The following is a 16461-nucleotide window of genomic DNA, read 5'->3' on the forward strand; positions in this document are numbered from 1 at the left end:
AGTGAAAGCTTTGAGCAGTCAACCAGCGGGGGAGCCTGTTGAGGGGCGGAGCCAGAGGGTTATGGGCGGAGTCACAGAGCTCTGGAACACCTTCAAGGCCAGAGTCAAAGACAGAGGCGGAGTCAGTAAGACTGAGGCAAAGTCAGAAGGAGGAGCAGAGGAAGAAGGAAGGGAGGAGTCAGTGAGGGGAGGAGTCATAGTCAATGAGCCAATGGGGTGGAGTGGGTGAGAGGGCGGAGTCAGAGGGAGAGGGAGGAGCCAGCGGCAGGGCGGAGTCAGCTGGGAGGTTATCCTAACGGTCAGTCGCCGCAGTCCTGACCTGGGCGCTGAGGACCGTGGAGACGCTGAGGTGTCCCAGGGCCTTCAGGAGCAAACACCGGGAAGCAGAGGGTGAGCAGGGCACCAGTAGAGCACTGGTGACGCTGGCTCAGGCCAGAGCAGTGGGCTGCAAAGGACAGGGGGCGAGAGGACCTGTAAGGGAAGAGAAGGCCAGGGAGTGTGGGACCATGGACGTGAGCAGGAGACCTGGGCGGGATGACCACCACGACTCCGAACCCTCTGGGTTCTACCCTACTCCACTCAGACTCCTAAACCTCACTCCTCCTCACCCCTTCTCACTCCTCCTCACCCTTCTCACTCCTCCTCACCCTTCCACCCCTCCTCACCCCTCCTCACCCCTCCTCACCCCTCCTCACCCTTCTCACTCCTCCTCACCCTTCCCTATCCCTCCCCACCCTCCACCACCCATCTCCACCCCTCCTCACCCTCCTCACCCCTCCTCACCCTCCTCACTCCTCCTCACTCCTCTCCCCATTCCCTCCCATTCCTTCTCACTCCTCACTCCTCCTCACTCCTCCTCACCCCTCTTCACTCCTCCTCCCTCCTCCTCACCCCCCTTCACTCCTCCTCCCTCCTCCTCACCCCTCTCACTCCTCCTCACTCCTCCTCACTCCTCTTTACTCCTCCTCCACACTCCTCCCACTCCTCACTCCTCCTACTCCTCCTCACTCCTCCTCACTCCTCCTCACCCCTCCCCACTCTCCTCACCCCTCCCCACTCCTCCTCCACACTCCTCCACACTCCTCCTCCACACTCCTCCCCACTCCTCACTTCTCCCACTCCTCCTCACTCCTCCTCACCCCTCCTCACCCCTCCTCACCCCTCCTCACCCTCCTCACTCCTCCCCACTCCTCCCCATTCTTTCTCACTCCTCCTCACTCCTTTTCACCCCTCCCACCCCTCCTCACCCCTCCTCACCCTCCTCACCCCTCCTCACTCCTCCCCACTCCTCCCCATTCTTTCTCACTCCTCCTCACTCCTTTTCACCCCTCACCACTCCTCCTTCCACACTCCTCCACACTCCTCCCCCCCACTCCTCCCCACTTCTCACTCCTCCACTCCTCCTCACCCCCTCCTCACCCCTCTTCACTCCTCCCCCCTTCCTCCTCACTCCTCCCACCTCCTCCCCACCTCCACTCCTCCTCACCCTCCCACTACTCCTCCACTCCTCCCTACTCCTTACTCCTCCCCACTCCTCCTCACCCCTCCTCACCCCTCTTCACTCCTTCCCACTCCTCCTCACTCCTCCCCACTCCTCCCCACCCCTCCTCACCCCTCTTCACTCCCTCCAACTCCTCCTCACTCCTCCCCACCTCCACTCCTTCCTCACCCCTCCCACTACTCCTCCCACTCCTCCCCACTCCTTACTCCTCCCCACCCTCCTCACCCCTCCTCACTCCCTCCCACTCCTCCTCCCCACTCCTCACTCCTCCACCCACTCACCCCTCCTCACCCCCTCACCCCTCACCCCTCACCCCCTCCTCACCCCTCCTCTCCCCACTCCTCACTCCTCCTCACCCACTCCACTCCTCCTCCCCTCCTCACTCCTCCTCACTCCTCCTCTCCCTCCCACTCCTCTCCCCTCCACCTCACTCCTCCTCACTCCTCCCCACTCTTCTCACTCCTCCTAACCCCTCCCCACCTCCTCCTTAATCCTCTCCACTCCTCACTCCTCCCCACTCCTCCTCACCCCTCCTCCTCACTCCTCACCCTCCTCACTCCTCCTTACTCCTCCCCACTCCTCCCCAATCTTTCTTACTCCTCCCCACTCCTCCCCCACTCCTCCTCACTCCTCCCAACTCCTCCTCACACCTCCCCATTCTTCCTCACTCCTCCTCACTCCTGCCCTCTCCTCCTCACTCCTCCTAACTCCTCCCCACTCCTCCTCACCCCTCCCCACTCCTCCCCACCCCTCCTCATTCCTCCTAACTCCTCCTCACCCCTCCCCACTCCTCCCCACCCCTCCTCACTCCTCCTAACTCCTCCTAACTCCTCCCCACTCCTCCCCACTCCTCCCCACCCTTCCTCACCCTTCCTCACTCCTCACTCCTCACTCCACCCCACTCCTCCTTACTCCTCCCACTCCTCCTCACCCCTCCCCAATCCTCCTCACTCCTCCTCACTCCTCCTCACTCCTCCTTACTCCTCCTCACCCCTCCTCACTCCTCCCCACTCCTCCTCACTCCTCCCCACTCCTCCTCACCCCTCCTCACCCCTCCTTACTCCTCCTTACTCCTCCTCACTCCTCCTCAGCCCTCCCCACTCCCTCTTCTCACTCTTCCTCACCTCCCCACTCCATCCTCACCCCTCCTTACTCCTCCTGACTCCTCCCCACTCCTCCCCACTCCTCCCCACTCCTCTCCACTCCTCCCCACTCTTCCCAGTTCCTCCTCACTTCCTCATCTCCTCCTTTGTTATTTAGTCTTTAAACTTTCTTGTTTTTGTTTTTCTATTTTCTTTTCCTCACCTATTTCTCTCTTTTTGTTGTTGTTGCTCCTCATGTCCTTGTGTCTGGACCTTCTCTTGGTAGTTTTTCTTTTCCATTTCCCATCCACTTATATCTACCAGTCCCTTGGAGGTTGATTGGTTTTCCTTTTGAATGGTTCTGTTGGTATCCCTTGTTGGATCTTGAGAGAGATTTTAGAACATGCACACACTGTGTCTTTTTCATCCCATATCTTGGTTAGACCTAGGATATGCAGATGTCTTGAAAGACAATGTCACAGAATTTGTGCATCAAGTTCCTGGGTAATAAATCTATCAGTGTAGTATATGTGTTATGCATAAAAACACTTTTGTTATCCTTGTCTTCAATGTGATATATAACATTATGTGCCACATATATTTATACATATCCTATTGATTCACTCAGTTTTTTTTTTTAGACCAGTACTCTTTTGTTTCTCTTCTGCTATCTTGGTGTTCTGCACTCTGTTGGTTTGACACATGTATAATGTCAGGGACCCACCAACACAGGATGCCCTAAAGGGGCTCCGGTGCCTTAAAAATTCACATGCTCCTCTGCTCTTCGTTTTCCCACACCCACTCTGGTCCTCTGGCCACCACTGATGTTTTTACTGTCTCTGCAACTGAAACCACCAAAACACATTTCAGAACACTTAATGAACAAAGAGGAGAATTGCATGTCATCACAGAATTTCAAAGAGACTGCCATGTTAGATCTCTGTCAGAAGTTTCCAAGCTTCCACTCAGTGGCACCCGGCCCTGAGTGCCCCCGTACCCCCTTCCCCCAGAAAAAAAGAAGTAGGATTGGGAAGTTTGAAACTACATTGAAAGATTATTAGCAAACTTTCTTCTGTCTACACATTGGGGAATTCTCCATTGGGTTGACCCATTAGCCAGTTTTCTAATGGACAAATAATTGTTAGGAAGTCAGCTAGAATTGCATAATGCAAAACTTGCCAAGCTCCCATTGAGGCAATAGGAATTAAAACATTGAATGAAACTGATCCTCTCCTGAGAGAAAATGGCTCTGGAGGCTGAGGCAGGGACAACTAAGTTGCCAGCTTCAGCAACTTAGTGAGGCAACTTAGCCAGACCCTAGCTCAAAATAAAAAATAAAAAAATTTAAAGGGCTAAAGATGTGGCTCAGTGGTTAATCTCCCTTGGGTTCAATCCCTGTACCAAAAAAAGAAATTGACTTATTTTATCAAAGTTTATCACAAAATCTATTGTTTATGTTGAGAGGTTATAGAGATTTCACTTTTTTTTTTTTTGAATGACCACATAGAGAAGATGTCCCTACAGTTTCCTAGCTCAGAATTAGTCTTTAGAATAATAAAGAAAATCTTAGGATTTCTCATCACTGAGCTCTCTGGAAACCTCACTTGGCTAGATAGCAAGATGTAAGCCTTATTTATTCCCATAACTGAAATGAGTGGCATAAACTTAATATTAGGTAGTAATTAAAATTGTTATTTATCTAAAAAGCTAATTGAAGCAATATTATCCTCAAATCACGAATTGGATTATTTTTGGGATTTGATTAATTCGGCCAACAAATATCGGTAGCGAGTATGTGTAAGTCACTAAACTACCTAGTCACTATGGGACACAGTAGGGGCTAAGACAAGAAGTGGCTGTACCTTCACCAGCCAACCTTCTAATGAGGGGAAAGTTCCCAAGCAACCACTAGGAATTAGGCTGATGAGAGGGACAGGCAGGGGAGAGTTGGGGTAGGATGGTTGGAAAGGCCTCTCCTAGAGACCTAAGGAATGAATGCAGCCAGCCCCTCCTGGGAAGGTCAGAAGGTGCATGGGTCGGGGCCTTGAGGAAGAGGGAGCTGCATCTGCCAGAACCCAGACCCATGGGTGAGGCCGTGAGGGCAGTCAGAGGCACTGGAGACTGGTGGGGAGTGGGGAAGAGATAGCAGAGGCCAAGTCAGCTGGGCACTGGAGGCTGAGGCAGGAGTTTAGAGTTTTTCATGGTTCAGTGAGAAGGGTTTTAAAGCAAGGGGTGACACGGTATGATCTAAACTTTAACTATTATTCTATCATAAATAACAAGAGATGGATGAGGTACCAAGAGTGGAGAAAGAGTAGCAGGGAAGTCAGGGGCACAGAGAGAAGTGATCGGGTCCAAGAGAGAAGCTGGAGGGAGAGCTGCTGAGTCTTGGCAAAGACAGGGTCCAGGCAGTGAGGAGAAGAAATGTCAGCCTGACAACATGGATGGGAATTGAATTTTCTGATAAGAAATTCTGAGGTACCACTAGGCCTCAGCACTCCACCTTTCCTAAGGATAGCTGGATAATCATTATTCTAAAAGGAACACGCAGCCCACACAGGCACATGCATACCATTCGTGGCTCTGGGAAGTACCATAGTCCACAAAGCTCATCCTGGATGTCCTTCCTGCCCCTCTGATTACAGTTCCTCTATTCTAGGCCCAGGTCTCAAGCTCACCAGATTGCTCAGGATTTATAACCATGGCCTCAAAATCAGAAAGTTGGCCTGGTGTGTTGGCTCACACCTGTAATTTCAGTGACTCAGGAGGCTGAGGCGGGAGGGTTGCAAGTTCCAGGCCAACCTGGGCAACTTAGTGATATCCTGTCTCAGAATAAATATAGAAAGGCTGGGACTGTGACTCAAAGGTAGTGTGCCTCTGGGTTCAATCCTCAATACCACAATAATTTTTTTAAATAAAAATTTAAAAAGTAAAGCAGAACAAAACCCAGGAAGTTACTGGGGTTCATATTAAGGTTTTGCCTCACCTGTGAGCCAACCATCCTCTTAGAAAAAGCAGCTAGCAGCGTCTTCCTCATCTGGGTCCATGGAGTCTCCCTTCCTCCAAACCTGAGCACCTAAGTAGATAAGGGTCAAGCATGCAGCTCTCTCCTCTGGAGGCAAGCTCCAGCATGGGGCTTGGGGCCTGGGCCCTGCCATACTACACAAAGGGCTGGGAAGGTCTTGGGAGAAACCAGCCTAGCCAGCTGGACTCAGATCAGACAGGCATGCATCCTTCAGTGGTGGGAGTTGGGCACTGAGCTCAAGAAGGGCACTTTGGGAAATCTGTGTTTGGAGAGCTTTCATATATGGTGATAGGGTTGCTGCTGTCTGTTGTGTGAGTGCATCTCATGTTAGGCACCCATGGCTTCAGTGCCACTGTCGAATGGGCAGAGTCCACCACTACTGCTTTCCCTCCACCCTGTGAACAGCAGTCTGGTGGCCACACACATAGGGTCCCACATCTGGCCCTCTGTGCCCATTGTGCCTCCTTAAGGCTGCTGGGTGTACATGAAGGAGTTCCAGGGACCATCCTACAGCTCTGTCCCCTATCCTGATTCTGGACCTGACATGTATCAGATACTTGACCCAAGTGCGTTGAATGAATACACCGAAACCAGGCTATTGCAGCACTCTCAGGAATGACTTAGCCTTGAGCTGAGAGGTGGCACTGGAGATGAAGAAAAGGAGATGTTTTAAATACAATTTTTAATTCATAAAGTAGAAGGGATAGTAGTTGCTAATGAATTAAGAAATGACTGAATTCCCATATTGAACTGTTTAGTTCACGTTAATAGTGTATTTCTGGGCTGGGGATGTGGCTCAAGCGGTAGCGCGCTCGCCTGGCATGCGTGCGGCCCGGGTTCGATCCTCAGCACCACATACCAACAAAGATGTTGTGTCCACTGAGAACTAAAAAATAAAAAAAATATATTAAAAAAAAATTCTCTCTCTCTCTCTCTCTCTCTCTCTCTCTTTCTCTCTCTCTCTCTCTCTCTCTCTCCTCTCTCACTCTCTCTTTACAAAAAAAAAAAAAAAATCGTGTATTTCTCAAAATGTCCAGGAAGAGAAGCAAGTCATATTTTTATTGACAAACACTATAAACTATATCACCATATAAAGTATATCAACATTTAATTTTAATAATTGTAGGAACTGAAGAAAATTCAAAGAGATCATGTGATATTATGTCAGTCACTGACCACCAAAAGATGCTAAGGGATAAAAATTTAGAGAGCTCAGTATGTAGGTGGGTTGTGTTTTTATATAAAATCCAGTCACTTGAAAAGTCATCCTATCCCACCTCAAATGTCCAGCACTTGACTTTTTAAATTTTTTTTCAGTGCTGGGGGTCAAACCCAGGGCTTTTCCCATGATGGACAAGTGCTCTATCACTGAGCTACATCTACAGCCTTTGTCTGGCACTTGACAGGCTCTTAATAAATGTTGGTCAGATGGATGGATGAATAAATGAATTTGCCATAGTTTGGCAAGTGTTTTTGAGAGTGAGATTGCATTCTAAAGCAGAACATATCAGGCCAAAGAAAGAATGAGAAATTTAACATTAGTTGATTCCTGCTTGTTTCTTCTGGCCCAGAAGGCCTTGAATGCAAAAACTGCTGCACCAGATAACATGGACAAGCAGCACCATCATTCATTGAGCCTGCAAACACCAGGCACCTGTGCATACTCCAATTCTAATTGCAAGGTAGATATATCCAAAATTTAAGTATGAAATTAAGTAATGTCAAAACACAAGACACAAACTAGTGGTGCTGAAATTCAAAATCCTTGACCAATTCCACAGTTTCCCTGAAACTTTGGTGCAGAGGTGTACTAAAGCCTGTGGGTGAGGGCATTCAGAGTTGAAGAGGACATAGAGGATGTGGTTTTTTTTTTTTTGGTACTTGGGATTGAACTCTGGGGCACTCTACTACTGAGCCACATCCCCAGCTCTATTTTGTATTTTCTATTTTGTTTAGAGACAGGGTCTCACTAAGTAGCTTAGTGCCTTGCTTTTGCTGAGGCTGGCTTTGAACTCGTGATCCTCCTGCCTCAGCCTCCCAAGCCGCTGGAATTACAGGTGTGCACCACCATGCCTGGCTAGAGGCTGTGTTTTATAAAATGAAGTAAGTCAATCTGTTAGTGTGGTACACCTTGCAGTTTTTACTCCAGTAAAATCTTTTATAGTAATGATAATGAGACACAAGCTCTGATTCATCTGCTCTTCAGTGAGTTTTCTTTGTGCAAGGTAGCACTGAAACACGCACACAGCCTGTGCTGGAGTGCAGGCCTCTAGTTCTAAGGCTTGGGGAGGGTCTGTGGTGGGAGGACCCCTTGAGTCCAGGAGTTGGATTCCAGTCTGGGCAACTTAGCAAAGATCCTGTCTCAAAATCAAACCTGGAAAGGCCTGAGGTATAGTTTGGTGGTAGAGCACCCCTGAGTTCAATCCCCAATGACAAAAAGGAAAAGAAAGGGAAAGGGTAGGGTGGAAAGGGAGGGAATAAAAGCATATGTAAGATGCCACCCTTGTCCGCATGGCGCTTGGCATCTAGAGGTAAGTTAAAATCACTCCCTGTCCTCACAGTGTAACCAAATGCATGATCTGAGGTGTTCACAGTAGAGTTTTGCTGTATTTTTTTAGGGACACTTGATGCTACTTAGAATTTAAAATTCCAAATGTCTGATTGAATTATCTCTCATAAAAAAACTCTAAATTTACATGGTACTCAAAAACTGCTAAATTTTGAGTAGTTTTAGAAAATGAAAACTTGAAACCTAGTCACACCATTCACTTTTAAAAGTGAAAGTGAAGGGGTTGGGGTTGTGGCTCAGTGGTAGAGTTCTTGCCTAGTATGCATAAGGCACTGGGTTCGATCCTCAGCACCACATAAATATAAAAATAAAGATATTGTGTCCACCTAAAGCTAAAAAATAAATATTTAAAAAAGAAATTTTTGAAAGTGAAAATTGAAACCTAGCTATCCCATTAAAAAAGGGATAAATTTACATGTAACTTTAATAATTTGCAATTCAAAATTTATTAATGCTAAAAAATTGTTGTTGTTTTCCTTAAAAGGTCAGCTACTTGCTAACTGCATCTCAAGCAAGTAGAAAGTTTTGCTCAAGCTGGGCATGATAGTGCACACTTGTAATCCCAGTGGCTTGGGAGGCTGAAATAGGAAGATGGAGAGTTCAAAGCCAGCCTCAGCAACATCGAGGTGCTAAGTGACTCAGTGAGACTCTCTCTTTCAATAAAATACAAAATAGAGCTGGGGATAGTGGCTCAGTGGTCAAGTGCCCCTGAGTTCCATCCCCCACCAAAAAAAATTTTTTTTTTTTTTTTTTGCTCAACATTTTATTAGTTGGGAACAACATTCATGAGATGTGTGTGTCTCTGGGCATTACTTAGCTATGTAATTCAAAAGGGACATTTTGAACATATTTTCTGTAGGTTAAATCTGTGTTAATTTACATTTCATCATATCAAATTTTTCCAAAAACGAGTAAAATATTTAGGCTTTCCCAGTTTATTTTTTTTAATTTTGTAATCTTCATGGTTTATTTTAGATAATTTATACATCTAAATTGTATTTTCTACAATGCAGATTAAAAATGGCAAACTCCTGTGCATCAAAGACCTTCACTGCACTTTCAGATCTGCATCCAAATATGGCTAATCTGGTAGGTCTCAATGATGTGGTAATCTGATCGTTCTCTAATGAAGCTTGATGTGGTAAAATTATGTTGTGCCAGCATTATTGATTCACTGGCACATATTTGTGTAGTTGACAAGTATGTGGACACTCTCTGCATTATCATTGTTAGGTATTAAGTATCCCTAAGCTTCTTTATATTTATGACAGTTAAATTTAAATTAACCTTTCTTTATCTATAGAGTAGGAGACATGATTGTCAATATAACTAGCAATTGTTCAAGTTGCTCCAAATGATCAAAATATTTGTGTTATTTTAATATAATATAAAGTGGCACATTCAATGAATGTTGTTTTAGCACTATAAAATCATTTTCAATAATTGCATTTTAATCAAATTATGCAAGTTATTGTCTTAAGCACTTGTCATTATGGTGCTTTTTATGACTTTTATGGGAGGAGTTGTAGGGGGATGATTTCTAACATGCTGAGACTGTTATTTATTTAAAGTAAGTCTGGGTGGAATCATGGAGGAATGTATTTATCATGAAGCAGTTACCAGTCATCCTTACCATCCCTGTCTTTAAGCAGTGTGCTGTTTACATTTGGTTTTTGCAAATTGGATTTCTTAAAATGGGATAAATTTACATATAACTTTAATAATTTGGAATTCAACATTTATTTGTATTAAAAATAATAATTGTTGTAGTTTACCTTAAAAGTACAACAACAAAAAGTTTTCCTTAAAAGGTAAATCATTTGCTAATTGTCTCTTCAGTTAGAAAGTTTTACTCAACATTTCCATTAGTTGTATTTCTCCAACAAAATTCAGCAGGATGTGCATGTACATGGAATTTCAAAACTAATGGCAAGAGATGACTAGTTAACAGCTCAATTAGAATATGATAGTCTTAAAAGCTTGACTGTATTTTAAATGTCACAGATTATTGCAAGGTTAAAATCAGTTGCTAGTAATATAAATTTAGGCTTTTCCCTTCAGAAAAAAGATAATTATCTTTTATTTTTTAAAGCATTTTTAAAATTTTTCTTTGGTAGTTGCTAAAGAGAACATTAAATATTTAAGAGGATGTTGATAGGTGTTAAGAGACATAGATGTTAAGATCCAGGATTTTAGTTAGCAGCAATGTATAAGTTATGTTACATTTTTTTAATATTTATTTTTTAGTTTTAGGTGGACACAATATCTTTATTTTATTTTTATGTGGTGCTGAGAATTGAACCCAGTGCCTCACGCATGCTAGGCAAACGTGCTACCACTTGAGCCACATCCCCAGCCCCTATGTTACAGTTTAATTAATTTTACTGTCCAGCATGTTTGGATTAAGAAGCTAAGCAATTTTGTGTTAGAAAACCCTGTATAAAGGAAAGCTTTGAAGACCATGGCAAATTAAATTGTATCATACATGTGCTTTGGATGAATTCAGTAAGGATTGATAGCATAGGGCAGTTACTGTGCTCCATCTAGTGATTGGAAAAAAAAGTAGAACCATACTAAGTATCAAATGATTATATTTGTAATAGCAGTTAACTGTCTTATTGCTTTGTACTATTCCTTGTGGAATTGAACATTTATGAAGTTCTTTTAGATGTTTGTCTGGAATAAATACATTTAAATGGTTCCTAGTAAAAAATGTTTGTTAGAGCCAGTAAAATATAACAAGTCCATGAAATTAAATTTACATCTACATCTGTGTTTAATATTGGTCTTCTATACTCTTTTGTTTTTCAGAAAATAATCGGTATAGTTATTGGGAAAACAGATGTCAAAGGCTTTCCAGACAGAAAAAGCTGAGTTCTGAAGTTTAACTCTTTGCTTCATTTTTCATTAACTGTAGTTTATGACTGCAATGAATATTTAACTGAGCAAATTTCCGTGCCTGCTGACCTACTAAGAGTAATGGCCGTATTCTCTATTGTATGGTCAAGGCCTTGTGTGTGAGGACAAATTCTATTTTTAATGATTGAATGTGATGTTTCTCACATAATAGTTATTGATATAAAATGCTAAAATAATTAATTAAATTGGCCAGTTCATTAGCTTGAATGAATTTGTTTCCATGTGTGTAAAGGTAAAGTAGAAATTGTCTCATGATTTTAAGATATAATAGTGTCTGAGACTAGGAACTTGGAGTTAGACTGACTGGCCTCCCTTAGTCTCTAAGTGATCTGGGGTCTCCTGTATACATGTGTGAAATGGGGATAAATAAAACCATGTGAGAATTAATTGGTTCTTTTGGGTATGAACTAGCACCATGTGGACCCATACTAAGAACACCGTGCTGGCTACCACTATGAACCTGTGCAGTGACAGACATACACATGGATCTCACGTAAGACAAGATGATGACATTTTTGGAGCAGGGAGGTACCATTGTGATGGGTAATTAACCCAGGCCTGGATGCAAAAGGACACTGTCCAAGAGAATTAGTGCCTTGGAAAGGGAGAGTTCCCCTCCCCTTTCTAGCCAGGGAACCTAATTATCACCACTCACTCCTACCTTTCAGATTGTCAAGGACTTTCCCTAGGACCTACCTACTTTCCTTTGAAGTATAAATGCTCCTGTGAAGGCTGTGGGCCCAAGGCTAGATATTTATGGAAAGCTTTGTAGGAGGAGTCAGTTCCCTCTCATCGCACTCTGCTTCTGGGAACATGCTTCCTGCTTGAAAACTCTTACACTCAATCATATATTGTTTTTTTGAAACCCTGTGCACAATTATGTATCATTTTAGACTAGAAAATTTATGACACTAAATAGCCTATAAATGTTGTGAAAAACTGGTAAAGGGCACTTAGAATTTGGAGTGCTGATCTCCTCTGAGCCTGCTGGCATACAATAAAGTTTGATTTCTCCCACACTTTGAGTGCCCTTTGCTGCTTCTTGCCTGATATCCACCAAAATATCATGATAGAGTAGTGCCTGAGGGAGAGATAAGTGTGGCAGCAGCATCTATGTATTTACTCAAACAACCCGACGATTCAGTGAAAAATTAATCTTTCATGTGTGAAAAAACAGTTAACTTTGAGCCAGGAGTGGTGGCTTGGGAGGCTGAGGCAGGAGGATTACAAATTCAAGGCCAGCCTCAGCAATTTATCAAGGCCCTAAGCAACTTAGTGAGACCCTGTCTCAGTCTCCCAAGTCACAGGATTATAGCATGTGCTACCACAGAGGCTTATGATGTAGTTTTTCACCAGTCAGACTGTGAGTGTAGCAGCACATGTTTGTATTGTCTGACTTCTTTTCATGATGACACCTGTAGCACACCTTTCTTGGAGAAGGTATGCTTACCTACTTAAGCATTGCACATACAACAGATCATCATGTTTTCACAAAAATTTCAAACAGTACGCAATGTCATAGAGTTGAAAAAATTCTCCTTTCAGTTTCCCACTCTTCCTATCCTAGTCCTTTTTTTCTCAAAGGTAGATCAAGTAACAGTTCAGGATATACCTATAATTTGCTTATGTTAGGTTGTGTTACTTTTTATAAAAAAATACTTGTATATGGACTTTATTTGTTTTTATGTGGTGCTGGGATTGAACCCAGTGCCTCACACTTGCGAGGCAAGTGCTCTAACACTGAGCTACAGCCCCAGGCAGGTACTTTTATTTTTCTTTTTGTAGATGGACACAATACTCTTATTTAATTTATTTATTTTTATGTGGTGCTGAGGATCAAACCCAGCACCTCACATGCGCTAGGCAAATGCTCTTCCACTGAGCTGCTACCCCGGGTTATGTTACTTTCTGATTACCAAAAACATTACTGTTCCAGTTTGGGAAAATGTGTACTTGCTGACCTCTAGTGGTCCTCCTTTGGTGGCACACAATTTGTTTTGAAATAGTTAGGTGTGAACTATGACTTAGGTGAAAACAATAGCCGTAAAAGAGAAATGGAGGGTTATTTCCCCCAAGACACACAATAACTGGGGAAGGGGCCAGTAGTGATGTGGACTAGCTACATTGGCAGAAGGAATGGCTTGACCATGGTCCTGCTCCACAAATACAATGGGACAAAAGACAGGATCTACATGTGCAGAGTTAGTCAGAGAAATGCCTGTTTTAATGTTTCTGGTGTCTGTTTTCAGCATGAGGTTTGGGATGCAAAAAAAAAAAAAAAAAAACAAGTTACCAGGAAGTCGCCCTTAACTTCAGAAGGAGTCTGTTTTGAAAGCATAACTTATCATGGTGTGTACATATGAAATAACATTTTCTACCATGTGTTGGAGTATTTTTATCATCATAGTAATCCTCAATAATTGCTCATTTGATTAAACAAAAAATCCTTGTTGAAAATCAAAACTGAAGTTTTCATTTAAAAAATAAAAGTATTGCTTTTCTCTTAGATATTGGATCAGAAAGATACACTTTCAGCTTTACCATTCGTGATTCACCGGCCCATTTTGTAAACGCAACATCCTGGGGCCATGAAGATTACATCAGGTCACTCTCTGACAGCTTTAGGGTTGGTGAATGTGGTAAGTTAGCACCAGTTCTTAAACTTTCTCTGACAGTATTGTTCCCATGGCATGTGTGCAGCAGTGACACTGAGGGAGCCAGGTGGAATAAGACAGTTGGTGATTCCATGGAAGCTGACTTGCTGCACAGAGCAAGCACAGTATCGAGTTTCACCAGGCCCTAGCCAGCTGTGGTCCTACTCCTGTTTCAGTGTGCTTCAGCCCTGTTATTGTTCTTATCACTTCCCTTTCTGCAGACATAGAGTGGGGCACTGATTGGAATTTGATTAAAGTTCAGTGGGGTTTTTTAAGAATTTACTTTCAGTTGAGATACCAAATCTGCATCTTTTCCACACCCTAGTACCTCTCTGACAGCACAGAAAGAACAAGGCTTTAAAAACATCTATCTGGATTCAAATCCAACATTTATTTGTGTTGTGGCTTTGAGAAAGTTTCTCATCTTGTTGGGCCTCAAGTAGGAAACAATACCTCATCAGGTTCCTGTGAATGTGAGCCTCTTATTCAGTGCATAGTGTCACTCAGGAGATGATAGATCAGCAGAGCAAGAAATGAGAAAGCATGTATACCAGCTCTCTAGAAAAAAGAGAAGGGGAAGGGTAAGAGGTAATCAATCACTCTTCTCTAAGCAGGGACTCCACAGCCCTTCACTCACACCAGTCACTGTGTGCTTGAGTGCAGACAGCCTCACACATCAGCTCTGCAATGGAACAAGGTCAGGAAGTATGTAGAGTATGGAAGACAGAACCTCACAAGCTTCACAGTCACAGACGTCAGTCATATAGAGAGATGAGCTTATTGCAGTATTAAGACCTAGGTTGATGGCTGTGAGAATGAACAAGATTAAGGGGTTTAAAAGCCCAAGATCTATGATGATCATAGATGCAGGTAGGATTTTAGTGTGGTAGAGTTAAAAGAGTAAAAAGTTTGAACCAGAAGAATTCTAATTCTAGCTCTCCCACTTTCTAATATAAAACTTCTAGTTACTCAGCCACTGATAATCACGGATGGTTGTGGGAGGAATGAACAAAGCAGAGTGCTGGCACAGGCCCTGGGGAAAGTGAAACCCTAAAGCATGGAGTTCACAAACATAAGCTCAGTGAGCTCCTCAGCTTTGAATGCTCTTCCACCTCCCTCCCTTTGTCATTCCCAGGCCAAGTGTGAAGTGAGCGGAGATGGATCAAAGGTGTGTTTCATTGAAGGGCATGTGGTAACCCAATCAGAAAGTGCAACTAAAATAATATCTGTAAGACTTATGTGTTGGGGCATAAAGGTAAAACACTGGAAAATATCATCTTGGGTCAAACTGATGGCTGCCCTCCAGGATTCAATTTCACAGTGACACGAGAAGGAACCTGTGTGAAGGACACATGGCCCTAGCTTTAGAAACTACAGCTTTAGTCCCTTGTTATGCACTCTAGGTTTTGATTAATCCTGTAACTGTTGGGTCATGTTGCCATCCTTTGCCCTTTGTTGTAGTGGTGATTGAAAATCCCCTGATCCAAAGAAAGGAAATAGAAAGAGAAGAAAAGTTCAACCCTGCAACTCCTAGGTAAATATCTAGCTAGCTAGCACAGAGATAAACATCTTTGTGCCAGAAGGATCTTTACTAATAATTTTGTATCAGATTAGCATAAGAGTTTAATTCTGTCTTACAGTATTTATTTTTGAGATAAGTGAGATAATTTATAAGATAATTTACTTTGATACAAAGTCACATGAAAAAGTGGCTTTGACTTTAGGACAACTTTCCTTTGCATCTGTGGAGGATGAGTTCCAGGGCCCTGTAGATACCAGAATCCTGGATTCTCAAGTCCCTCCTAGGAAACAGTGTAGTGTCTGAGTATAACATGGATGTGTGCTCCCTATGCTTGAAATCATCTCTACACATAATACCTAATATAACGTATACTCTATGTGAATAGTCGGTATACCATGTTATCTTTATTTGTATTTTGTATTGCTTTTTCCAAATATTTTCTATTTGTAGTTGGTTAAATCTGTGAATGCAGAATACCCAGATATAGAGGACCTTGATGATTACAAATGTTTGGCTTCAGTCACATTTAAACTGAGCAATTAAAGACCCAGAATAGCAAAAGCAATTCTAAGCAGGAAGTGTGAATCAGGCGGTATAGCGATACCAGATTTCAAACTATATTACAGAGCAATAGTGACCAAAACAGCATGGTACTGGTACCAAAACAGGCGGGTGGACCAATGGTATAGAATAGAGGACACAGAGACTAATCCACAAAGTTACAACTATCTTATATTTGATAAAGGGGCTAAAAGCATGCAATGGAGGAAGGATAGCATCTTCAACAAATGGTGTTGGGAAAACTGGAAATCCATATGCAACAAAATGAAACTGAATCCCTTTCTCTCGCCATGCACAAAAGTTAACTCAAAATGGATCAAGGAACTTGATATCAAATCAGAGACTCTTTGCCTGATAGAAGAAAAAGTTGGCTATGATTTACATATTGTGGGGTCGGGCTCCAAATTCCTTAATAGGACACCCATAGCACAAGAGTTAATAACAAGAATCAACAAATGGGACTTACTTAAACTAAAAAGTTTTTTCTCAGCAAGAGAAACAATAAGAGAGGTAAATAGGGAGCCTACATCCTAGGAACAAATTTTTACTCCTCACACTTCAGATAGAGCCCTAATATCCAGAGTATACAAAGAACTAAAAAAATTAGACAATAAGATAGCAAATAACC

At 43.3% G+C, this 16461-nt stretch overlaps 1 protein-coding gene across 2 annotated transcripts in view; it reads left to right on the plus strand.

Moving 5' to 3' along the window:
* The first annotated feature begins 308 nt into the window (after positions 1-308).
* Meiob (meiosis specific with OB-fold) overlaps positions 309-16461 on the plus strand; it is a 35591-nt gene continuing 19438 nt past the window's right edge. The window contains exons 1-5 of one of the 2 annotated variants that reach the window (XM_026385559.2): positions 309-390; positions 9191-9266; positions 10989-11046; positions 13604-13735; positions 15212-15284. In XM_026385559.2, coding sequence (XP_026241344.2) covers positions 9198-9266; positions 10989-11046; positions 13604-13735; positions 15212-15284 — 332 coding nt within the window. In that variant the 5' untranslated portion in view covers positions 309-390; positions 9191-9197. Of the gene's footprint in view, positions 391-9190; positions 9267-10988; positions 11590-13603; positions 13736-15211; positions 15285-16461 lie in introns of those variants that run through there. The other variant, XR_003300480.2, reaches the window with a different exon arrangement.

This window comes from Urocitellus parryii, chromosome 9, assembly GCF_045843805.1.
Source record: "Urocitellus parryii isolate mUroPar1 chromosome 9, mUroPar1.hap1, whole genome shotgun sequence".
NCBI lineage: Eukaryota > Metazoa > Chordata > Mammalia > Rodentia > Sciuridae > Urocitellus > Urocitellus parryii.